Consider the following 25,878-nt stretch of genomic DNA (forward strand, 5'->3'; position numbering starts at 1 on the left):
CTAAGCAAAAGTTAACTAAGCTGATTGCTTATTTTCTTCGAAATGTCCTTGTGTTTGTCTTATCTTTCCATTGGAATGGAGGATAAATTTAATTATGTATGCAGGTTTATTAGTTTCCTTTTTACCACATAGATAATTTTAGTTTATGATGAGACAGTAACAGAACCTTTTTTTATCAGTTTATCATCTTAGGGGCATTCAAAAATCCCAAAAAAAATACTATTAGGCTGGAACAAATTAAAAATTCTTCTTTTGTCAACCTACTCCCCCGTGACGTTTCAACTCCAATGGACAAAAGAAGGATTTCAAATTTGTTCCAGCCTTATTGTTATTATTATTATTATTTCTTAAAGAATTATGCAAATGATGCAGAGGTAGCCATCTGTCAGCTCTTTTTCTTTTTTCCAACCTATCCATTTACTACTAGGACGTGGCCGGCACCGTTATTGATGTTTAAAGATGTTTAAGATGTGTTGTACATTAAGATTGATGCTAGTCCCAAGCATAATTGTTTTGACCTTTGCACAAAATTGATGTTGACGAAAAGAATCTTAAATTTGAATATGAAGCATGTTCGGTTTTCATAGGATAAGGTGGATTTGAGTAGTCGATCAGGCTAAGCTATAAGTTGTAGTTAAAAAAATTGAAACTCTCGGTTTTTGTTCATTAATAAATTGAGCTCAAAAATAAAACTTTAAGAATTTTTTCAAATCTTATGTTATTCAAAACATAAAATATTGTATATATTTGTTGTATATGCATGTTTAAAAATTACATCCATGCATACACAAAAAAATTTCTACGAATCGTGGTCAAAATTATTTCGAAAAACTTTCAAATCCGCTTGAAAAATAAACTAAGATTTGCAATCAATGGAAGCCGCGGGGTTAATGAGCCCCTACAATCGACTTTGGATATAGATACTGAGTTTCCAAGAAGAGCATCTTGAGAATATAAACAAAGTACGTGAACCGCAGAAATAACTCATACGCGCCGCCGATGACACATCTATTGGTAGCTGCTTTCCGAAACCATCCTCATTAGGTACGGGTCGTTATGTCTTCGAATGACAGCGTGTCGTTGCAAGAGTAAATAATTCTCCGGGTACAGAATCTTGAGCCTTATGATTGACGCCAAGTTCAATGGCAAAATCAATTAGCCGCGGGGGGAAGAATATGAACTCTTTCCATTCATATTTACATTACAAAAGCAAAATTGCAAGACAACGACGGGACATCGCTAATAGACAAGTGATGTCCATTGTGGGTTTCCTCCTTAGGGTGAGTCCAACATCACGTGCTTGGACGATCGGCTCGTTTGCACTTGCACTTCTATATTTGTAGCTCGAAGATTCCATATAAAGGATTAGGAATAATCGGAAAGGTTGCCGAAAAAAAATCTGTGTTTTTGAGAAAAAAAAATCTGACTTTCTGTGATTTTACCCGAAAATTCTGCGATGGTTTCCTGTGATGCTTTTTGTATTTGAGTAGGGAAAAATCCATTAAAATAACCAGTCTTATCATACTTTTCTAATTCAATGTAACAAATCTATATTTTATATTGGCCAAAAAATTATAATTTTGAAAAACCTTTCGAAATTCAAAAAAAATTTGAAATCTGTGAATATTTTAAAATTTTGTGTTCTGTGACACAGATTCTGTGATAAAAATTTGATCAAAATTCTGTGAAATTACAGATTTTTCTGTGATTTCGACAACCTTGATAATCGGAGAATTTAATGTACGAATTTGTCAAAAACTTTTGTGACATTCTCCGTATCCGTGTGAAATCAGTAGTCCAAAAAATATCAATCTCGAATTTAAAATGCGAAATCCTACCTACATGTGGTACGGAATTCGGAATATGATTTTTTTTTTACTTTTTTCCAACTGTTATTAAGTCTAGGAAGAACGTTAAAAAACAGAATTTCCTTGAATTTGAATTCAACGAGCGTAGATTTCATTTGCAGATGCTTTACTTTTTGATAAATCCAACCTTCTGAAATTCAAGATTTTATATCTTAAATTCTTAAACATTTGATAACATTTCGATCCAACCTAATAATGCCTATATCATCGATTGCAGATTCATGTCTGATCTATAGATACCTATTTCTTGCTTATCAGTTGTTGATAATTTGATGAAGAAAGAGAAACGTTTCGAGTTTCCTCTAAGTGCCCGGTTGTTTTGATGTAGGTATTTTTATCGTAGTTTCTCGAATCAATGGTAGGCCAATAAATGAAAACAAGTTTAGAACCTTTTTGCCCAGTAAGACTAAAGATTCGAAAATTAAAAAAATATTTTGAGTTTGGAACGGTTGAAGATAGTCTCATTTCGATTTTTGACAAGATGGTAAACTAAAAATGGTTTTAAAAGATTCCTAAGAATTCAAATATGTATGTATGTAAATAACTTATAAACTAAATTTTTCTTGATATGTTTTAGGCTCGAACTTAAAAACTTATCTATGACAACTTACTTAATATCTAAGCAATTGCTCTACTCGATTGATTTAACGTCACCTGCAGCACAACTGTTATTCAGTTTATGTTGCTTCATTCGGTAGCTGATAAGAAGTGTGTCACTTGCAGTGAACAATATTTGTGAATTGCAGCAAAATATTTAAACAAGATCAGTTTCACTCATTTAACGTATTATTACCGAGTACATTTCTGATATTTCAGCCAAATTTTAGCTTACTCACATGTGTTTCCATGATCTGCCACAAGTTTTCGTGAAAATTAAAACTTGATTTTAAAATTTTGAATAACTAAGAAGAATCTCACAATGTTGCCAAAATTTTTCATTTTTTTTTTTTTTTTTTGAATGAATTTCCACTTTCTTTTTAATACCAGCAGTTAAATCTCAAAGTAGAGCTGTTCGGCAAAACTTATTGCTAGATCAACTAAATCAGCACCCATAAATTAAACAAAATCAACTGTTTTATTTTTGCTTACTGATATTAAATGTTTGTTTTGTAGGCTCTACTGATTTTTTTTAAATAATCCGTTATGGGCGAGCTCTCTGGAGCCACGGTTGAATTCAGGAAAAAGTTTTTTCCTGTAGAGGCCTTTCCATTGTGTCCAATTTATTTGAGAATTTATTCGCTACCGCGCTCTACTGCACCATTGAAGTAACAATAAATTGCTCGCAAAGCTTTTTTTCTCAATTTGGGTACCTATGATTAAGAAGACGAACGATAACTTCTAAAATCCTGACACCTATGTTAAAACGAATATCTTGTGAGATTTTCACGTTCGTCTGCCTTCAAGTCCCTTATAAGTCCTTTTTTTTATTAAGAAAAGCATAAGTGTATTTGAAACGGCTTAAGCGTAAGGGTTTAAGAGGCCATGCTCGACTTTTTTGTTTTGTTTAAACTAGAGTTAGTAGTTAAACTAGAGTTACTAGCAGATCGAAAAAAAAATTACAGAATAAGATGATAGATTTAAAGAAAGAGTAGTTTTCGAAGTTTACGTACAGAAGTTGTAAACTAGGTATATTGCCGTTTTTCTTCGAACCTGATGACCCGATAGTCATTGTTTTGAATAAATTGCCTAGTCAGAGTACGTTTACTTTTCACTTTTTTTCACGGCTCTTAAGCTCCTTCAGGGGTCCACTCTCTGGAGCCAATAGATGTGTAGGTTGATTTGTCAACTTAATCTGGTCTAGAGTGTTGTTTTTAAACTGTTGGAAATTTAGAGTTTTTCACCTGACCAAAATAATATTTGTATCTTTCTGACTCCTAATCAATTCAAAAAATTTTTAACATTGCATAAACACTTACATATGGAAGCCGCTGCGTAGCCGATGATTGCTAATATCGTCTCTTAGAATAAAGGAAGGATGGTTCAAGAAATTACGTTGGATCGGGAGGACCAACATGAAGAGTGTTCTGGAGGTTCACTTCACGAATTTACGTAGGATCGTGAGGACCAACTGGAGAGTGTTCTGAAGGTTCACTTTATGGATTTACGTTGGATCGGGAGGACCAACATGTTGAATGTTCTAAAGGATCACTTTATGAAATTACGTTAGATCAGGAGAACCAACATAAAGAGTGTTCTGAAGGTTCACTTCATGAAATTAAGTTGGATCAGGAGGACCAACATGAAGAGTGTTCAGAAGGTTCATTTTACGAATTCACGTTGGATTGGGAGGACCAACTGGAGAGTGTTCTGAAAGTAAACTTTATGAAATTACGTTGGATTGGAAGGACCAACATGAAGAGTGTTCTGATGGTTCACTTTACGAATTTACGTTGGATCGGGAGGACCAACATGAAGAGTGTTCTGAAGGTTCACTTTATGAATTAAAATGGATCGGGAGGACCAACATGAAAAGTGTTCTGGAGGTTCACTTCACGAATTTACGTTGGATCGGGAGGACCAATATGAAGAGTGTTTTGAAGGTTCACTTCATGAAATTAAGTTAGATCGGGATAACCAACATGAAGAGTGTTCTGAAGGTTCACTATACGAATTTACGTTGGATCGGGAGGATCAACATGAAGAGTGTTCTGAAGCTTCACTTTACGAATTTACGTTAGATCGGGAGGACCAACATAAAGAGTGTTCTGGAAGTAAACTTTATGAAATTACGTTGGATCGGGAGGACCACCATGAAGAGTGTTCTGAAGGTTCACTTTACGAATTTACGTTGCATCGTAAGAACCAACACAAAGAGTGTGCTAAAGGATCACTTTATGAAATTAAGCTAGATCGGGAGGATCAACATGAAGAGTTTTCTGAAATTTCACTTTATGAATTAAGTTGGATCGGGAGGACCGACTGGAGAGTGTTCTGAAGGTTCACTTTATGAAATTAAGTTGGATCGGGAGGACCAATATGAAGAGTGTTCTGAGAGTAAACTTTATGAAATTAAGTTGGATCGAGAGGACCAACATGAAGAGTTTTCTGAAAGTAAACTTCATGAAATTAAGTTGGATCGGGAGGACCAACATGAAGAGTGTTCTGGAGGTTCACTTCATGAATTATCGTTGGATCGAGAGGACCAACTGGAGAGTGTTCTGAGAGTAAAGTTTATGAATTTACGTTGGATCGGGGGGACCAAGATGAAGAGTGTTCTGAAGGTCCACTTTACGAATTTACGTTGGATCGGGAGGATCAACATGTGTTGAGTGTTCTAAAGGATCACTTTAGTAAATTACGATGGATCGGGAGGACAAACATGAAGAGTGTTCTGGAGGTTCACTTCACGAATTTACGTTGAATCGGGGGGACCAACTGGAGAGTGTTCTGAAGGTTCACTTTATGAAATAAAGTTGGATCGGGAGGACCAACTGGAGATTGTTCTGAAAGTTCACTTTATGAAATTAAGTTGGATCGGGAGGACCAACATGAAGAGTGTTCTGAAAGTATACTTCATGAAATTAAGTTGGATTGGGTGGACCAACATGAAGAGTGTTCTGAAGGTTCAATAACGAATTCACGTTGGATCGGGAGGCCAAGATGAAGAGTGTTCTGAAAGTTCACTTTATGAAATTAAGTTTGATCGGGAGGACAAATATGAAGAGTGTTCTGGAGGTTCACTTTATGAAATTAAGTTGGATCGGGAGTACCAACATGAAGAGTGTTCTGAAGGTTACCTTTACCGTGTTTTAATAACCACTCGAATTTGTCTGTAGCTTTTATAGCTGTCACTACGAAGTCTCAGGGAAAAGGTGAGGTAGAGTGAAAAAAAATCAAATGAAGTTTTGAAAGTCATCGTAAAGAAAAAGATATACATAAAAAGTTAAATTTAGACGAAGGGTTTTCGAATTATTGAGCTTTGGGACGTAACATTAAGATATTGTAGTTGTGAGGAGATGTCTGACTGAAGATTGATTTCGATTGAAGTTTCGATCATGAATCAATGAGGTATCATGATTTTTCAGTAGGTTTGTAACATTCGATTGCATATTGATTATGAGAGTTATAATTCGAGGTTTAGACTCAATTCAGAATAGATTTAGACACTGGTTCCAATACATGAAAGAAGCAGACTCCACCATGTTGTTTTTCGATTCTTTAGAAATTATTTAGAAAGCTTAATCAACATTATATAGTATGGTTGATGTGGTAATTGGTTATGTTTGAATCCATTCAATATTTATTTATTTATTTATTAAGTCAAACTATGTAGACTACAATACTTAAAACTACTTAAAACTAATGTAAGCTATTTTGTTGTTCTATGAAGTTGTTTTTGAATGCCTTTTTTAATTGTGTTTTGTTCATCGCTACGTCTATAATTTCACTTTGTAAATTGTATTTGTACATCATTTGATTAATAGGTTGATGTTTTGCATAGTCTTTGTCGTAAAGTTTAATGTAGAACAAATGTTTATTTCTTAATGGACGGGAGGGTGCGTAAAAATTTAGTTTTGAAAGTAATTCAGGACTGTCTATTCTTTGTGTAACAACATCATTTACAAATGCAATTTGAGAAAATTCTCTGCGTTTACTGAGAGGTTCTATATCAATAAGCTTACAACGAGATTCATACGATGGCAGAGAAAAAGTGGTCCAATTTATTTTACGTAGCGCATATAACAAAAATTGTTTTTGAACTGATTCGAGACGTTGCTTGTGAATATTTGAATAAGGATTCCATATGATGCCACAATACTCCAATGTCGAACGAACATAGGATATATAAAGTGATTTTATGGTGTACGGATCTTGAAAGTGTTTGCTGAAACGTTTTACAAATCCTAGCATGCAATTTGCTTTATTGATGATATTGTTCAGATGTTCTACAAACGTGAGTTTTGAATCCAGTATGACGCCGAGATCCCTTACAATTTTGCATTTTTGTACTGTTTGATTGCCTAATTTTGTTTCAATGATGGGGTAACTTTGCTTTCTGGTAAATGATATAGAGTTGCATTTTTTAACATTCAATTGAAGTAAACTTTTGTTGCACCATTCAAAGAAAACATTGATTTCGTTTTGAAATGTTTCAACATCTTCGGTTGGTTTTATTTTCAGAAATAGTTTAATATCGTCGGCGTATATTAGGTATTCAATCCGTTTTAGAGTAAAGGAAATGTCGTTAACGAACAGTATGAAAAGGAGAAGTCCTAAATGAGACCCCTAAGGCACACCAGAGGTCACAGCTACAGATTTGGATAATTCGTTTTGGAAACGAACGATTTGCGTTCGATCAGTTAAATATGATTGTAACCAGGAGAGAAGATTTGGATGAAAGGGGCCGTTCACTAATTACGTAAGCACATACGGGGGTGGGGGGGTTTCACATTTGCTTACGATCTCTTACCAGCGGGGTAGGGGGGGTTTCCAAAAATCTTACGTAAGAAATGTTACATTGATAATTCGTCACAGCCATTCAAAACCATATTACTCAGTTTTTTTCTCACTGCCTATTTTTTGATTATTTGTGACGTTATGTTATTTATCTTTTGATGTCTATTAATTTATAAAAAAAATCGTGGTTCTATAAAACTTATAGAGATCCAAGTCAAACCCTTATGCCACCAAAACTCTAAATCACATTTATAAAACAGATCGTCACTTTTTGTGTTTCATCATAACAATCTTGTTAATTGAGAAATTTATAGAATCAAAACGTAAAGTGGCGCGTTGTGACACCACTATTTGAATCCATCGTATTTCGAAAACGACTTCATCAACAAAAAATCTCCAAAAGTCAATATGAGGCGTTTAAGATAATTAATTTCTAGACAAATTTTTCAGTAATAGACACTACCACCTCTAAATTTTACAAACGATTAACCAAAAAAATCCTAAAACTTTAACGCTCACCACTGAAATGAGTCTGAGCTTTAAGTTTAGTTGACAGCGTAATTTTCGTTAAACATTTTTGTAGTTTAGAATGAATTTTTTTATAGATTTTTCTGATTTTCAGGTCAAAAACATAACAATTTTTATGGTACCTTGTGCTAACCTAATCATTAACTCTTTTGTTTATCGGAATTTAGATTTTATATTGTTTATTCGATTGTGGAAATTTATTGAAGTTTATTTTTACCCCGAACATACTATATCTAAAATGATGGTTTTTAAAATCGTTGATGAAATTTCATCTGTTGTTTTGTATAAATTGTACTTTTTAAATACAATTATTAAGTTTTACTTAAAAAGTTCTATGCCTTGGAGCATGGATGGCACATTTTTAATATTTTCAAACTATTTTTGAAAAAAACGTTTAAATTTCTCAAACTATAAAAAACGTAAGATCTTACATGGGGGAGGGGGGGTTTTGACTGAAAAGTATTCCCTATCTCGGTCAGCCTCAGTGAAAGAAGTGTACACTTCTTGAAAAAATGTTGCAAATAAGTTAGAAATTTCCAGTGGATTGTTTCCAATGCTTCCGTCAAGTGTCAATTGAGTAGGAAAGTTTGAATTTTTCATCTGCTTTTTAGTATAGCCAAAGAACGCTTTTGGGTTTAGTTTAATTTCTTTTTCAATTTTCTGATTGTATTTTTCAAAAGAACTTTTTATACATGAATTGCATAAATGGTTGCATAAATTTATATAATTTTGATGATTTGTAACACTTCTATCACTTCTGTAGACTTAATAATTGTGCCAATGTGTGTCCGTTTAAAAAAAACCTAAAAAGAACAAAAGGCATTTTTGTGCCAAAGTTTAGAAGCTAAATATTTTCAGATTTAATTTTAAGAAACAAACAGCTATGTTTCTGTTTTTTTTTTGTGTAGGGGGGAGATGTGTAACCGATGATTGCTAATGTCGTATCTTAGAATAAACATCGGCGACTCTCTCGGCTGTTTGGTATTGCCTGATCGATCACATCTCGCTCTCGCATTGCACCTCACTTCACACACACACACACACACACACACACACACACACACACACACACACACACACACACACACACACACACACACACACACACACACACACACACACACACACACACACACACACACACACACACACACACACACACACTCAGATGAGATGTGCTTCCCATCAGTCCACGTTCAATCGTCTCGGAGACAGGATGTGCATATTATTTCCCCCGTTCGGCATACTGGCTACAAACTGAACCCCCTGAAATCTCAGATCGAAAATTCCCTTTAGAGTTCTATAATGCCAATTTAACACTTCAGAGTTTCAATCTCTACATCTCTTGATATTCAACCGATGTGTACAAAGCTTCAAGTTTGGGAAACCTTGTAGCAAAAGAAAGTAAATAAACATGTGTACCTACCTATTCTTGAAAAACGGAAAACTCGAAATGTAGAAAATGGAAATTAAGAGTTAAAAGTAACACAGAGAATTTGTTTTTTTTTTTCATTTTTCGAAGATCATGACAAAAAGGGATAAAAAATTCTTCACCATAATTTTATGAATATTTAGATAGCCTTCATGATTTGAAAATAATGGAAAACTTCATCTAAACTGTTAAATCTCCGAATATTACAGTGCATTTGCTAGGTTAAATGAATGAATCGCGGTTAACCATAAAAATAAATTTATTTTCAGTTAAGAAGCAGATATGTGAGGATGATTCAGTTTAACCTTCCAAAGCTGTTCGCAAAATTTCCGTACAAATTTATTTTAAATAAATTTGATCTGTAGTTTACGTAAGTTCTCCTGGCCGCAAATATTGACCGATTTCGATGAATTTTAATTCATTGTTTAGATAATTTATTCTAGTTTCTCAATATCGAAAACGAATTTCGAAATATTCTACAAGATCACCAGTAGCTGATTCCGAATGAAAAAAGTCCCGAAAAAGACCTCTTTTTAGAATGCTTATAACTTGTGACAGGTTCCAAATATTGCGCTGATTTTATAATATTTGGAATTGCCAAGAATAAATCTATCCAAGGATGTATAATTTTCTGATCGGCCAAAGGAAGTTTTGGCCGCTATCCCGGAACTTCCGGTAGAAAAAAAACTTACTCCAAAAAAGTCAGCCAATTTTGGCTTTGCATTGCTGTATCTCGCTTACCAATGGACCGATTCTCTAAATTCAAATTTTTTTTTGTTAACTTGATTATTATTTTCGTAGAACATAGTTGGTTCCTCAAAAATCTCAGTTGTTCAGTATATTGTAATGAAACTCACATCTTTTTTGTCATTTTTCAAACTCCCCCTCGTGTCGGTGGGTTTACGGGATTTTGATAGCGTGATTTCTTTAAAATTTGAACTCAAATAGGTCACTTTTTCTATACCTAGAGATTCATTAGAATCTCCTCTTTCGATTGACATACTTTTTGCGTGGTGTTTTGAAAATTTGTAGCAACGTTTTTCGAATTTACTGAATGCTGCCAGATTTCAGCCAGTTTGGCCCACGTTTTCAGCAGGTTGGTGTACAAATCTCGCACCCCTCACGTAGCTGCGGGAGAAACAAATCCTTTAGCTCTCTTTTTGTCGCTCACCAAATCTACCACCCAACCCAGAAGCAGGAGGAACTGCCGTCTCGCCGCGTGTTTTGTTGATTGATTGTGCTGATGTTGATAACAAAATGAATGTTTTATTGTTGAAGGTATTGCTTGAATCTTTTTTGATATATTATATTATAAATATTTTAATGAATGGGTAACATTTCTAAAGTTCACGTTCATGATTCCAGATTCCGATTGCAGATTCAGATTTCAGATTCAGATTTCAGATTTAGATTTCAGATTCAGATTTCAAATTCAGATTTCAGATTCAGATTTCAGATTCAGATTTCAGATTCAGATTTCAGATTCAGATTTCAGATTCAGATTTCAGATTCAGATTTCAGATTCAGATTTCAGATTCAGATTTCAGATTCAGATTTCAGATTCAGATTTCAGATTCAGATTTCAGATTCAGATTTCAGATTCAGATTCAGATTTCAGATTTCTGGTTTCAGATTGCAGATTCAAATTTCAGATTCCAATTTCAGATTTCAGATTCAGATTCCGATTTCTGATAAAAGTACATATATGATTAAAATTTAAGAATATTTGTTACTTGAATCATAGATTTTGTGTCTCCTGCAGTAGACACTGCTTGAAATAAAAGAAAAGAATCATGATAACATTCAAAACAAATGTATCACTGAAGAATTCTTATGATAAAATATCTAAAAAGATTCAAGAAGCTATTTCAATTTGGAGAAATAATCTTTTTCTATTTTAAAATCAAAACATTTACTACGCAAAGAGGCATCAGCATCAGAACAATCAATCAACAAACCACGCGGCGAGACGGCAGTTCCTCCTGCTTCTGGGTTGGGTGGTAGATTTGGTGAGCGACAAAAAGAGAGCTACAGGATTTGTTTCTCCCGCAGCTACGTGAGGGGTGCGAGATTTGTAGACCAACCTGCTGAAAACGTGGGCCAAACTGGCTGAAATCTGGCAGCATTCAGTAAATTCGAAAAACGTTGCTACAAATTTTCAAAACACCACACAAAAAGTATGTCAATCGAAAGAGGAGATTCTAATGAATCTCTAGGTATATAAAAAGTGACCTATTTGAGTTCAAATTTTAGAGAAATCACGCTATCAAAATCCCGTAAACCCACCGACACGAGGGGGAGTTTGAAAAATGACAAAAAAGATGTGAGTTTCATTACAATATACTGAACAACTGAGATTTTTGAGGAACCAACTATGTTCTACGAAAATAATAATCAAGTTAACAAAAAAAAATTTGAATTTAGAGAATCGGTCCATTGGTAAGCGAGATACAGCAATGCAAAGCCAAAATTGGCTGACTTTTTTGGAGTAAGTTTTTTTTCTACCGGAAGTTCCGGGATAGCGGCCAAAACTTCCTTTGGCCGATCAGAAAATTATACATCCTTGGATAGATTTATTCTTGGCAATTCCAAATATTATAAAATCAGCGCAATATTTGGAACCTGTCACAAGTTATAAGCATTCTAAAAAGAGGTCTTTTTCGGGACTTTTTTCATTCGGAATCAGCTACTGGTGATCTTGTAGAATATTTCGAAATTCGTTTTCGATATTGAGAAACTAGAATAAATTATCTAAACAATGAATTAAAATTCATCGAAATCGGTCAATATTTGCGGCCAGGGGAACTTACGCAAACTCTCGGGTCATATAGACCCGAACAGCCTAATTACGGATTTTTTTGAGCGAGCACTTCCGGTGGTCACAGGAAGTTGCCTGGTACTACAGATTGTGTATTTCGTGATTCCCCAGGGAGGTTTTTAAAATCAAATTTTTGCGATTTTTTCTCGAAGAGTTATGATGATTTGAATGTGCGCTTCGGGTCATATTGACCCGAACGACTTTGGAAGGTTAATAGTTCAGATGTCACAAAGAAATCGTTCCAATTTCACGGAATAAAGTCGGTGTTGTTTGTATCAACTCGCCAGGCCAACCAAACATCATAGGTGACAAGTTATGATTCACGTTCCAACGAACACAAAATAACGTAAAATTTTCTCTGTAACGCATCATTATGTTATAAAATATACGTCATCCGAAAGAAATATCACGATAAGCGGCTACCAAATAGGGTAGCAAATCCAAAAATGTAACGTCGAAATTTTCGTCCGAATGTGATTTGTATTAGAGTTTGAAACAAATTTGACTGACTTTTAACATTGAACAATTTTGACATAACAATTTATGAATGAAACAAAAAATATACATATATTTGGTCTCGCTACCTTATGTGGCACCCAGCATTGGCAATCTACGTAAATCTACAGCTTTTGGCCAGTCTGTGAGTTAAGTACGTGGTACTTTATTTGCCCAAAATCAACACCAGTTCTGTGCAAATATTTCCCACCGGTTGAATTAATTAAAGCACCAATTATCGCGTTTAACTGAAAGAAGTGGAAAAAAAAATGTCCACAAATGATTAGGTCGGTACCTGGTATCCGTACTTCGGCTTCAGAAGAGCGTTAATTTTACTTTGCAAACATTCAAACCCAACCTCAAAGCTTGGCAACATCGGCATTCGGTTTGTAGCGGGATTTCGTACCGTTCTTTTGTTTGATGATTAAGTATTTTCCAGTTTGCACTTTGTTTACCTAGAGCCTTCGCTACACGAGATACAAAGATTGTTTGATGTTTAGATAGGCAATTTAAACACCAAAAAACAACAAAAACACACTTCATACGATCTGTATCGAATTTTTCAGTCGAATGCTTTGAAAGCATTTTCTGAAATGTTTTAGCACCAATTCGGGGTCTTTGTAGAAAATTCGGCCTAATGTTTTATGGTGTATGTATATGAATTTTTATACATTTTGACACAGATAATAAAATTATTATGCTGGTTTTTGCAGAAGTACAAAAAATTAAACTGTAACATTTATTGTAGGAGTCAGTAGAGAAAACAGACATCAGATTATCGACTAGCACTTGCCTAACTTGCCTGCATATAAAAAGCTTAAATGAATACTTTGCATGATGTTAATTCGAAAGATTTGAACATATTTACAAAAGCAGAATTAACAATTTCATCGGTAAAGAAAAGCTTTTATTTAAGGGGAGGGGGGGGGGGGGTGGGTAGGGTCTAACACTTTCAAAAAATCGATTTTTTTATTTTTTTATTTTCTTATTGTAACACATTTCAAGAATGTTGTGTCAAATTTTCAAGTCAATTGAAGCAAAACTGTAGAAATTATAGGCCTTTATCTCCTCCAATCTAATACTGCAAGAAAGCAAGAGCAAAAACTTCAAACGCGTTTTTCTCGAAAGCACATTTTTAAAGTCCGTGGACATCGTCATTTGAAAACTACTTATCCGATTCTTTTAAAATTTGGAACATGTTTTCTACATATAAAATACCAGCCACAAAAATTTCATAAAATTTTTTTTAAGTAAAATAAAAACGTTGGGGTCCAGAAAAACGTCTATTAAAAATATTTTGCTCGATTTTTTTGATTTCAGATGATTCTGTGCTGAGATACAGTGTCCACCGCAAATCCTGTTTTCTAAAAGGCATCCTCGAAAATGCTCCGTCACCGGCTCATTTTTCAATATTTTTCTACGAAAAAATTACTAAATGTTCTTTTAACAATGCTTTATATAATGCAAAAAATTTGAATACATTTGTTTGAACGATAGCTCTAGAAAAAAATCGTGAAAATGGTGTTTTTTTTTACCCGTTAGAAACATCGTTCAAAAATGTGTGTGCTTTTGGTAAATATTGGCTGCACGCATCATGAAATTTCTCAAAGGTTTACATTTTTTTTTCAATACATACAATGTCATTATAAAAACAACTGCTTCGTGATGAGAATGTCAATTTAGTTATTGATAACAAATAGTTAGCCTGTGATTAAATTTTCAAATAGATTTTCCGAATCGAAATTTTCGTTCATTTTCAATGCTGAGTTGAGTTTGAAAAGCTGTCAAACTTTAATTTTTAATTCTCAATTCTCAGTTTTGGGATTTTGTATTTCAATTTCATGTATCTATTCACTTTTTTAACCTGTTATTTATTGAGAAGGCTTTCCAGCATTTTTCTGTACGTATCCAGGCCGGGCAAATCCGGTAATTGGGTTTCTAAATTTAAAACTCAAAACCGGTTAATATCCGGGCAAATCCAACCAAAATCTACGTATTTTCTATAAAAAGGCAAGAGATAAACTGAAAAATAAACTCACAAAAATGATTATTATAATCCTGGAAAAACCAGGGCTTTTTCCTCGATACCCGGGCAACCCGACAGGACCTGGCATCTCCTAATTTATCCTTTGAAAATCTGGGCACGCCCTGGGTCAAAACTGGAATGCTAATAAGGCATGGCTGTATGAATGGGGGGCGTTTTGGAGATTTAAACCATCCCTCATGAAGGTCCCGGGAAAGCAAGCGAGGTTTTTTTCATTCTACATTCTACACTCCATTTTTAATTGTCAATCAAATTTTGATGATTGAGTAAGGTTATTCAAAAACTAATCCCAGGTTCAGAATTCTGCAACAGTTTTTCAAAATCTTCTCACGTGTTGAAACTCAGTTCTTTATATTAAATTTTAAATGAGATTAAATTCAATCAGGAAATTCTGGTTCCATACTCTCTCAAAAATAGCATTGCTGTATTCATATTTTGGATTCTGTACCTAGTTTAAGATTTTTTTTTGAAATTCGACTAATTAGATATTGAAAATTTTTAAAAGATAGATAATGTTTTGAAATCCTGGTTCAAGTACTGTTTTGCATTCTATACAAAATTTGATCCATGAATTTGAAAATGCATATGCCATGATAATTTTCAGAATTTGGAAAAAAGCATATTAAAAACCGTCCTGAGTATTTGTTGCGTTTTAAGATTCGAAATTCTTGAACTTAATTCTTTTGCGAAATTCAGGTATAGCTAAGCTTCAAAATGAACACTTGGAACCAGATCTTCACTCGAAACTCATATTCAAATTCAGATTCACAAGTCGGATGAAAAAAAAAAAAAATATTAATTGAAACCCAAAACATCAAAATTTTAATTATATTTAAATTTAGATTCACAAATCGGATGAACCAAATTGAAATAGTGATTGAAAGCCAAAAAATTGAAATTTCCACAAGATTTATGCTTTAGAATTGATTTTGAATGAAAAATGTTTGTCGATAAAGAAACATGTAATATTCAAGTGAAAAAATCTGCAGGGTATTGATTGCACCCAAAATAATAAAGAACTTATTTGTACGGAATTTTTCACCTAAACTAAGATTTTGATGCATCATATCGATTCTACGTGAATTTTGTAGTAACCTCAGTGTAGCAAGGAGGTCCCGGTAGCAACTACTTTACTTCCACATAACTGACGCATAAATTTCACGTAAAGTCTAAGTGGATGATTTAAATCCGTTCTGTACATTTGTCTTGAGCGTGTGGTTGTAAATTCTTAGTAGAAAAGGGAATTGTCAGCCAACTAATTTCGTTAGCTTTTGTAAAATTTTTGTGTCTGATGACTAATGGAACTGTATTGGATTCAGCTTTGTCTTCTTGGTAAGTGATTATGATGCTTATAATTATCATGAATTAATTTTCGTTTTTCATCCCCTTATAGCGGATACAACTTACTAGAATATGTTCAACAGAAAACATGAACGCAACAAAGGTAATTTATATTTTATTTCAATAATTATTTTTAAATTAAAGCATACTTTTGAATTTTTGGAGGATTCCACAAACCAAGCGAGCAGCAGGAATTGAATGTAATTGAAAAGTGTAGTGAATGTGATAAAATTTGGTGAAAATAAAGTTCAATCTCCATTTAATTTGGTTTCATTTTAATCATAATAAACAAAATGAAAATACAAAGGAAAAACACGACATTAATTTCACTCCGATACTAAAATATTCTCAGTAGCTTTTACAAATACACGGCTTTGAATTTACTAAAAATTCACGTAAATTGTAGGTGTGTTCCATGAAGCTCGAATAGGGACGCGTTTACGCATGTTTTTCGTAGCATCTACGTGAAAATCAATTGGATAAAAATTATGTAGTTTTTCACGTAGCCGCTACGTGCAGATTATTTTGCGTGTGTATTGATGTATTGATAAGTTTTTTTTTTTAATTGTAGTCTTTTAAATATTCAAATTTTTAGCTAAAATTTTGAATTTGGATTCGCAAGAATCAGACTCGCTTTAAAAAATTGCGAGTGCTAAAAACGTAAAACTTAATGAGGGTTACGTTATTTGATAACAAAACAGGGGCTGTCTAAGAGCAACTTTTTTAAAAATGATGAACTCTGATTTTCCTGTGTTTGTGTTCCATTGATTCAAAAATATACAAACGTTTTGGAAATTAAAGATCTGATGATAATTTAATTTTGTTGTTTCAAAACAACAGTTAGGTCGAATTCACAGTGAGCGGGAAGCGAAGTGCGAAGCGAATTTCTAATTCGCGCGGCAAACCGCTTCTCATTGAAACACCATGGGTGCACGGATTCACCGCAGTTTGACCAAAGTATGGATACACATGCATTATTAAAAAAACTCCAAATTCCATACCCGGCACCATGGCTTCGTGTGAACTGTTTTGATGTGAATGTATAACGTGTAAATGTTGGTATATTTTTGGAGAACAACTCAAACAGGTACACAACCAGTTCAAAATGTATAACATGTTCAATGTTATGCATTTTCTACAGGTATTCCGGCATCCGTGTATATACCTGGCTAGTTGGCACCTAATTGAATGTTCCTATTCAAATAATCGTTGAACGAAATAAAATGATACAAAAAGGAACAATCTCACCAAAAAATCAACATCGATTCCTCGTTTTTCCATATCAAGAATGCGTTCACCGTAGGCATCAGGTCCAGAAGCAGACAAATCAGTCCGCTTTTCTTCTTCGCTTCTCCTTTTACTTTATCAATCACTTATTTATTCCTCAATTCGGAGCTAAATTTCCACCTCAAACTATTCCTTCGGACTCAACATAAAGCTCAGCACTCGTTACTTAGGCCCACAAGTCAGTTTTGGATTTGATCACACAACACTCTTTTCCAGCCATCTATTTTTCACTTAACTTCAACGAACTTTAAGCTCCCACTTTCTTTCAGATTCCACTTACTGCATATTTTTCCCCTACAACCGCCCTTTGTCATACCACGTTCAGCCAAAACCGTTGCCATGCCACTAGCTGGTAGATCCGGTAATTCTTTGCTACGCAAGCCGTCTGAATCAGACGCATTAAACCAACGCATGCGCTTTGGCATATGCCTTCCACTGCCCCCCCAAACCTTCTGCCTGTTGATCACTTTTCCCGACCATCACTTTACCCGCTAGCAAAGCTCTAACCCCTGCATTTTAGTGGCGGGGAAAAACTAGCCCACAAACAGCCCTCCCTGCCGGCCGTGAGAGACATTTTTTCTTCTATGATCATTTTTTTAAGATTGACTCCACTCCAGCTTTTTCAATTGCCCGTAAATCCACTATTTATTCGACCCAACATCGTCTTAACAACTATGTCCTAAATATGCTATCAAATCACGAGAAAAATAATCTGGAATTTTAATCCAAATCCTATAACATGAGCGTCAATTTGAATTTTATTTGTCAAATTACATGAGCGTGTGATTCTCTTCTTATCCCCACTCATGCCCATGACAAGAAAACACTTCACTACGCATAGACCATACGCACACCAACAGCCCGTACCTGGCCAAAATTTCTTCACCGTTTTTCTGGAAACCGCTTCTGAAACACGTTGAAAAAAACATCGACCGGCCACAGTGCCAGCGAATTTTCATGCGAAAACCCGGCTGGATCGCGCGAATTCATCCTGGTCATCCGGACATACACTGAAAATATTCTCTCGGATATTTTTTATCGTAAAATGATTTATCAAAAACATCTTTTTCAAAAGTTTATTTATTTAGTTATCATTGCCGTTTCTGTGTTGGTAATAAAAAATGCACGGTTTTTTAGCGCGGATTTTCAAAAACAAAAAAAAACGCGATTTCGTTTTTTTTCAATTGAAACACAAATTCTAACTGGCAATAAACGACCGGTGGCATGAAAGCCCCACAATATGTGTATAGGGTGAAGGGGCTGAACGGATAGAAGTTGGAATTTGTTATCCGACACCATCTTGAAATCCAATATGACCGCTTCCACTCAACTTTAAAATGCTGGAAGTGACTGAAAAGCACATGAAACTCCCACAATATGGGTATTGGATGAAAGTACTCCCTGCTAAATTAAAAAAAAAAAAAGTACTCAATAAGTAAGAAGTCGAATTTGGCTGTCCGACGCCATTTTGAAATAAAAGATGGCGGTTTCCGCTTAATTCAAAATGCAATAAATAACTGAAAATCGAATGGTACTAATACTAAATATAACAAAACTGTGGGAAAATATGAATAATCATTACTAAAATTTAAAAATATGACAAAAAAAATAGTAATAATTTACAAAACTTTGAATAAAACACGCCAAATGTGGTAAAATAATTATGCCTGAAATATGACAAATATTACAAAATTAGACAAAAATAGGAGAAAAAATTCACAGAAATGGCAAAACTATGACAAATGAGAAAAAAAAATTATGACAAAATTATAATCAAAATTTGACAATAAAATTACCTGACAGAACTAATATAAGGACTTGAAATCCGAGTTCCCCAGCCGTGAGAACCTTCCTCTACAATGAGCCGTGTGCGGTCAGTGAAGATTCTGGCTCAATTAATCATGCTCGTAGGATGTCTAAATATTACCATTGGTAACTGCTTAACAAAATACGCATGCGGTACCTATCTGAGCAGGAGTTAAAGCTGAACGAAAATGTGAATTAAAATAATATGCAAAAAGTGAAAAGAAATGGTGTTTTTGTTGAACGCAGCAGGCGTTTAATAGTAGCAAAATAATCATAGTGACCCACGTTTTAAATTCAAATAAAATTCTCTCTTGTTCCAACTGTTAACGAAGCTAGTTCGTTCTTTAAGGCTCTCCATATTCCAAAAGTTTTTATTCGAATCCTAAAATTCCAAACACATTTGTGTATGTGTGCGTGATTTATCCACGCACGGTTCCGAATACCGTTTTTGTAACGTTAGTCAAATCCTTTCTTAACTATAGACATAAATGTTAAGATACAATAGAACTTTAAGGAAAACTATAGCAAAAACAGTTCGATGCATGAAAAACGTTTCTACAAGCGGATTTTGTACATTATATCAACTGTTTGTAGAACAGTTCCTCCATATAAGTGTGTTAACAGTTTTTAACAATAACATAACCTAACGACATATTAAAAATACTGTGAATTCGGAACTCACGGTTCAACCAACCAATTTCACGGTTTGAATAATCGTTTACTAAAAGTTTTTTTTACGCTTCATTAAATCGTCTTTTGATTATTCAAGAAATCGTTTGGTTACAATTCAATTTGATAAGTTATTATATTTGTCATATTATTATTTCAATTTTCATATTTTCCATAATGTTATCAAATATTTGTAAAAGTTTTTATTTGGAGTTTTGGAATTATTGTTTTTTTTTTTATTATTCAGTCAATTTTTTTTAATTTTTGTCAGATTTTTTTAAAATTTGGTCAAGGCTTTGCCATTTTAATATCAAATTTATCATAGAATTAGTATATTTTAATCATATTGTTGTAATGTTTTTGTCATCTTCGCCATATTTCTATCAAAGTTTTGTCAGCGTTTCGTAATTTTTGTTGTTATTATATTGTAATTTTTTTTTTCATTATTTTGTTAAATTTTTGTCATAGTTTTGGTAGATTTTTTTTCTTGCGATTTTCAGTCATTTAAAATATTTTAAAGTTGATCTAATTGATTCCTCTCACCTAATATCCACACTATGCTTGTTTTATGCGATTTTCAGTCATTTTAAGCATTTTGGTGTTAGGCCGCCATATAGGATTTGGGTGTCAAAAATCTATTCTCCGACGTACTCATAAAGTCCAGTCACCGAGTATTCATGACCTTAAGATTCCTTTTCGTAATCCCTGCGGTCCTAGAACGCGCAAGGTTTTTTTCCACGGTTTTCCGAATTAACGTGGTTTTTCGGAATTAACGCGGATTATTATTATTTTTTTTTTTGCGCGGTACGTATCCCTCGCTCACAGTTTTGATTCTGCAAATAAAATTTGCAAAGATTTTTTCATGAGTGATTAATTTTTGCAAAAGACCGAAGGTTTTTTTCAGTGTGGAACCGCTTCGCAATTCGCGTACACTGTGGCCGGCCTTCAAAAACGAACTTGCGAAATTCATCCGGTGAATGAATATTTCGCTTCGCAGTTCGCTTCGCGCTCACTGTGTTCGTACCCTTATTCTTTGCATTTACGGTTAATGGTAAAGTAATTCTTGATCTCTATGCTAATGCTTCAAAAACAGTAAAAAGCAAAAAGTTGTAAAATTAGGTTTTAAAAAATGGTATTCTACCATTTCGTCCTTTTCGCTTGTTCCTACAGCGGATGCAATTTAAGAAAAAAATTCTGGACCTTAAAAATCCGGTCAAAAGACTCAACTTTCGCTTTAGCACGATTTTATAAATGTTTTATTCAAAAATATTTATAAATAATACTAGTGCAGTTAACAGAAAAAATAAATGCGAACAGACGGACTAATCACACCCAAAATAATTTGCACGTGGTGGCTACGTGAAAAACTACATAATTGTTATCCAATTGATTTTCACGTAGATGCTACAAAATCATTATGTAAACACGTCCCTGTAGGAATTCGTGCTTCATGTAAAACACCTACATTTTACGTGAATTTTGAATAAGTTATATGTGGTATGTTTATGAAAGCTACGGCTAATGTTTTTAGTTTTGGAATGAAAATTATGATGTTTTTCCTTTTGTATTTTTTTTAATTTTTTATAATGATGATAATTATACAATGTTTTTTTTTTGTAAATAAACTTTATTTCCACAATCATTGCACATTATTTCAACAACACTACACTTTTTTTTAAATAATAAAACACTTACACTTCTTAACTTCTTGCAACGCCGCTCGCTTTTTGAAATCCTGTAGAAATGGGAAAGTGTCATAAATGAAACATGATTTATTTAAATGAAAATGTTTCGTGAATGTTGTTATGTTGATTATTCTAACAGCCCCACCAAAGAATGAAAAATTTCCACTAGCACCCAGAGCCGTTGCTATGAAAATAAAAACAAAAATTAGCTCGTTAGAATTAAGACTCATTCATTATAACTTATCGAAACGACAAATTTGAATCGGATGAATACCCTTGTCAATACGGAGTTCCTCTTCCGGGGAAAATTTTTTGGTTGGTCAAAGTAAAACAGTTCCGTTTGCCATCAGAAACAACGGTTTTAAAATCTTAACAGCCAACAAAATAAGCTGTCTGTCGACAATTAAATTTTCTAATATAAATTTTCCACCACACATATGAGAAATGATGCACAAAACGGAGTTGAAAACATCTACTTGGATTTTACGTGAAATTCATGAGTCTTTTATGCGGAAGTTAAGTAGTTTCTACCAAGGCGTCCTTGATAAACTTTGAATTACTGGAAGATTCACGTAAAATCGATAATAATAAATAGGCCTGACTTCATTTGTACATAATAGAAAAGCTGCCCACCGATAAAATAAACAAACTACGGTGGTCAAATTGTGCGCAAAATATTTGGACTGCATATGGGGAGATATTTTGAAAAATTTCGTAATGGACAGCAAAACGAACTCTTTAGCGGTCATCTGGCAGTATTCCAACCAGAAACTTTTCGTTGACACGTCCTGCCTGTATTAACCAGAGATAAACAAGGAGAAAAAATAATGTCTAGTACTTGAGAAGGCTGATGATCTGTGGAAACTGCAAATTGCTCAGTCTTTCATAACGATTGACACGATGAATGGCTAAAAATACAAAGAAGACTGCCTCCAAATTTGACCGTTTTCTCTGAAATGCACTTCAATAGGTCATACAAAGTTTATACTATGTTTAAGTTAGATCTAGAATCATTACGCAAAAGGGGTGGTGGAGTGATAAAGAGTCAAATCTATGTTGTTTTTGTGCCAAAGGAGGGCAATCGCCAAATTTGTTATAACTTCGACCAAATTCAAATTTTTGAGCTTTTTTGAAGATCAAACTTTAGGAAACAGAAAACGAAATCAAAAATAACCTTGATTTGAGTAAAGGAAGATTCATAGTATGCATTATAGATGACACACGTGTTGCCCAAAAATTAAAATAGAAAAATTTCTTCATTGGACGCTATCTAAAAAACCACTTGACAGAACATCACAAAAAATTGAAGATGTAAACATAACATTACCAGGTAACTTCTTAAAAAATTTCATCAATTTACTTCTACGTATTCAAAAGTTCTCCACAAAACAAAATGTTGCTTATTTTCGAATATACTCCTGATTAGGTAATAAATTTTCACTAAATTTAAAGTGATACACAGATTATCAATTCATTCGTTTTCAAACAAAATTTTAGTCGACGAAAAAAATCCAATAAAGGTTGAGACGTTTTTTTCATGATTCGTTTTTACTATTTTAATTTGATTGGAGAATCCGATATTGATTGATTTTGCTGTTTTTATGTGATTTGCAAAAATTTCCCAGATGCTACATAGTGCAGATTGATACCGAACAATTTCGCCTTACTGAAGATTTTCAACTGTAACCTACAGGTACCATTCTAATCTTTGTACAATTTCTTGTTTGAAATCTTTCAAACACAAAAAAACATAAATCTTTAAGTCTTCAAAGCCAAAAGTCCTCTAATTAAAGTACTAAGTATCAACAGATATCAACCAAAAGAGAACTGATTAAAATTTGCATTCCAAAGCTCAATAAAACCGTATTTGATCTTCATTAGATTCCGAAAGCGCTAAGCGTAATGAGTTAATATTTGTTAGGCCGGCTCAGCAGCACGTGCGCGCCTCCAACCAAACCAGGTGGACACCTACAGATTAGTCGTTTTCTCTCGGAGGGCTCCTCGCACTCAGCTCAGCAGAACTCAATTTCGTGGCTAGCTAGAGTTCACTCTCCACCGAGGGACTTTCGCGGCAGTGGTAAATGAAATTGAACATCTTCAGTAGTAATAAATATCCAGTAAGAGGAGCAGAAAAATTGCTCTGTCCCAACTGTTCCGAAGACCCTCATCATCATCAGACGACGCACACTCACAGTTGGAAGGTAGTTGGGAGTTCAGTGATAAGCGACGCGCGCGCATTTCTCATGAACCTTCTTGCTCGGATAGCTGCGTAGGAGACTTTGCCTTATGCCTGTGTTGTGTGTAGTAGATGCACCGCGAGCCTACATCGGAGACGCAGGAGCGTTTTAGAAGATAGAATAAAATCTCCGTAGGACGCTCCGTATCGGTTCATTCCTCGCCGAGTTCGTTACCGAGAGGTGCTTTGACTGGATACGTTACTTGTACAAGTTGTGCGCCGCGTCCGAGACTATATGGTTATTACGGTGTACTAAAACTGTGCTTGCGGCTCCGAGTTTTCGACCAAACTGCAGGTCGCGCGGGTGTTCTAGTTTTTTTTGCTTCAGGAAAAAAAAGGTTACATACATAGTTCTTCCTACTTCCCGGAATCGATAGAAAAGCTCCTGGAAGTGATTTTCAAATTAAAAGTTTACGAATAAGTGAAAGGATGTTGTGTTTTACAGAGAGGAAAATTGTGGGTTTCCTGAATTTGTGCTGTGGGAGCTAGAAATTTTATCTCAACAGAATCAGTGATCATCAACTCCCTATTTACAGTTTTATTGCACGTGATTTTTTCTGCATTTTATAAGATTAGAGGCGTTGTCACTCGAAGGCGAGAATCGTTTATTGTGTTGTTTACGTGTTGAATCCCTTAGCAGTTAGTGTTTGATCAAGTGGCGATGATCTTCACCGAAAATATGCGGCATCTGTAGAGAAGGTTTAACGAGAACAAAAAATTCGTTCGACGTTACACTGCTGAAAGCGAAGAAAATAGAAAGAGGCTCATCAAAATGCCGTCAACGATAAAATTTATGAGTGCAGTGTTGTTGCTGCTACACACCAACGTTCGGAGTACCAGTGCCATGGAGCAGACCAATGATATAACTCTTCCTTCGACGGAATGGACCAGTGCCAATACCCCCGCCAGTTTGGCCAGTGAAACCGAGTTCATCAACCATCAGCTCCGATCAGTCAAGGAGCCAGAAACGACAGCTGAACTCACAACACCGACCACAACATCAACAACAACGACGACGACGACAACAACAACAATAGCACCAGCACCGGACTCCAACAAAAGCACCACCATGACCCCGGAGGAGCTCCAGAGGTTGCTTCTGCCACCGGCCAAGATCGAGGCCAGCATACAACATCTGAACACAACGGCGGAAATTCATGAGAAGATTATCAAGTAAGTACCCGAACCGATCTCGCCAGCCAAACCAATCAATCCCAACCCTTGTTCGGCTTTCAGCTCAGCTAGTTGGCAGCTTCGAGTAGGAACGAAGAATTTCCGTTCGTCGTACCTTCAATTGAACGGAAGGGTGGTGGATTTCTTTTGCCAGTTGCAAATGTGCAAACACAGAGCAGATCGCGATTATCTAGCTCCTGCGGGTGGCGCGTTGAGTCACCATTGTTGATATTTATGTTATACATTGTTGATGGGGGGGCTTCGCATGTCGATTATGTTCTAGTGCGCTGTTTTGATAGAGATTTCAAATTGATCCTTGCAGATTTTGTTATTTCTTTAAATAAAAAACATAACTTAAAGTTTTAATTAACGTTCAGGATCTTGATCTACAACGTTTCCTGAAATCAAATATTCTTTATTTTTATGTGTTCAATTCTTACAAGCATTCCTAACCCTGTAGTGCCCAACCCTTACGGGGTTTACTAAAATCGCCTTAAAACCAAATCCAATAATTATTTTCATTTAATTTTTGCGCAGAACGTTTCAAAGTGTGTTAATCTAACAATCCATACTTGTTTTTGCGAATTTTCACTACTTCAATCGATTCCTCACGGTAGGATTTCGGAATAGAGAAAACGCGACACGATTGGTTGAAAGATGAAACTAGACCGTTTATTAACAATTTTTCTTCTATATATATATGTAGGGGAGAGTGGGGATACTTGATCCCCTTTTCTTATTTTCACCATATCTTTTTGAAAAAATTTAGCAACTCGCCGCCTTTGACATTTTCTGACAGCTTGTAACTTCAAGTTTCTATGCTCCAAAAATTAGAACGATACTTGAACCCGTTGATGAACTAGAAGCATTTTCGTGGGAGTAATAAAATTGCGATTTTTCTGAAGTTAGGGGAGACTTGATCCCCTATTGAAGGAGACTTGATCTTTTATTAAGGAAGCCCAAATCCTTGTATAAAAATCAAACAAAACCCCAAGATAGAATGTTAATTGACTATTTTGGTCATGTTTGTTCTCATTTAACAATTTATAGCAGACATAAGAAGAAAATTCTATAACTTTGTCTCAACGCTAATGACATT

General features: G+C 34.7%; 1 protein-coding gene across 1 annotated transcript in view; it reads left to right on the plus strand.

Moving 5' to 3' along the window:
- The first annotated feature begins 23,685 nt into the window (after nt 1-23,685).
- Nucleotides 23,686-25,878, plus strand: part of LOC129747534 (pH-sensitive chloride channel 2-like) — a 66,717-nt gene continuing 64,524 nt past the window's right edge. The window contains exon 1 of the mRNA XM_055741803.1: nt 23,686-24,779. Within this exon, the coding sequence (XP_055597778.1) occupies nt 24,379-24,779 (401 nt within the window). The 5' untranslated portion in view covers nt 23,686-24,378. The remainder of the gene's footprint in view (nt 24,780-25,878) is intronic.

The sequence above is a fragment of the Uranotaenia lowii genome, chromosome 2 (assembly GCF_029784155.1).
Source record: "Uranotaenia lowii strain MFRU-FL chromosome 2, ASM2978415v1, whole genome shotgun sequence".
NCBI lineage: Eukaryota > Metazoa > Arthropoda > Insecta > Diptera > Culicidae > Uranotaenia > Uranotaenia lowii.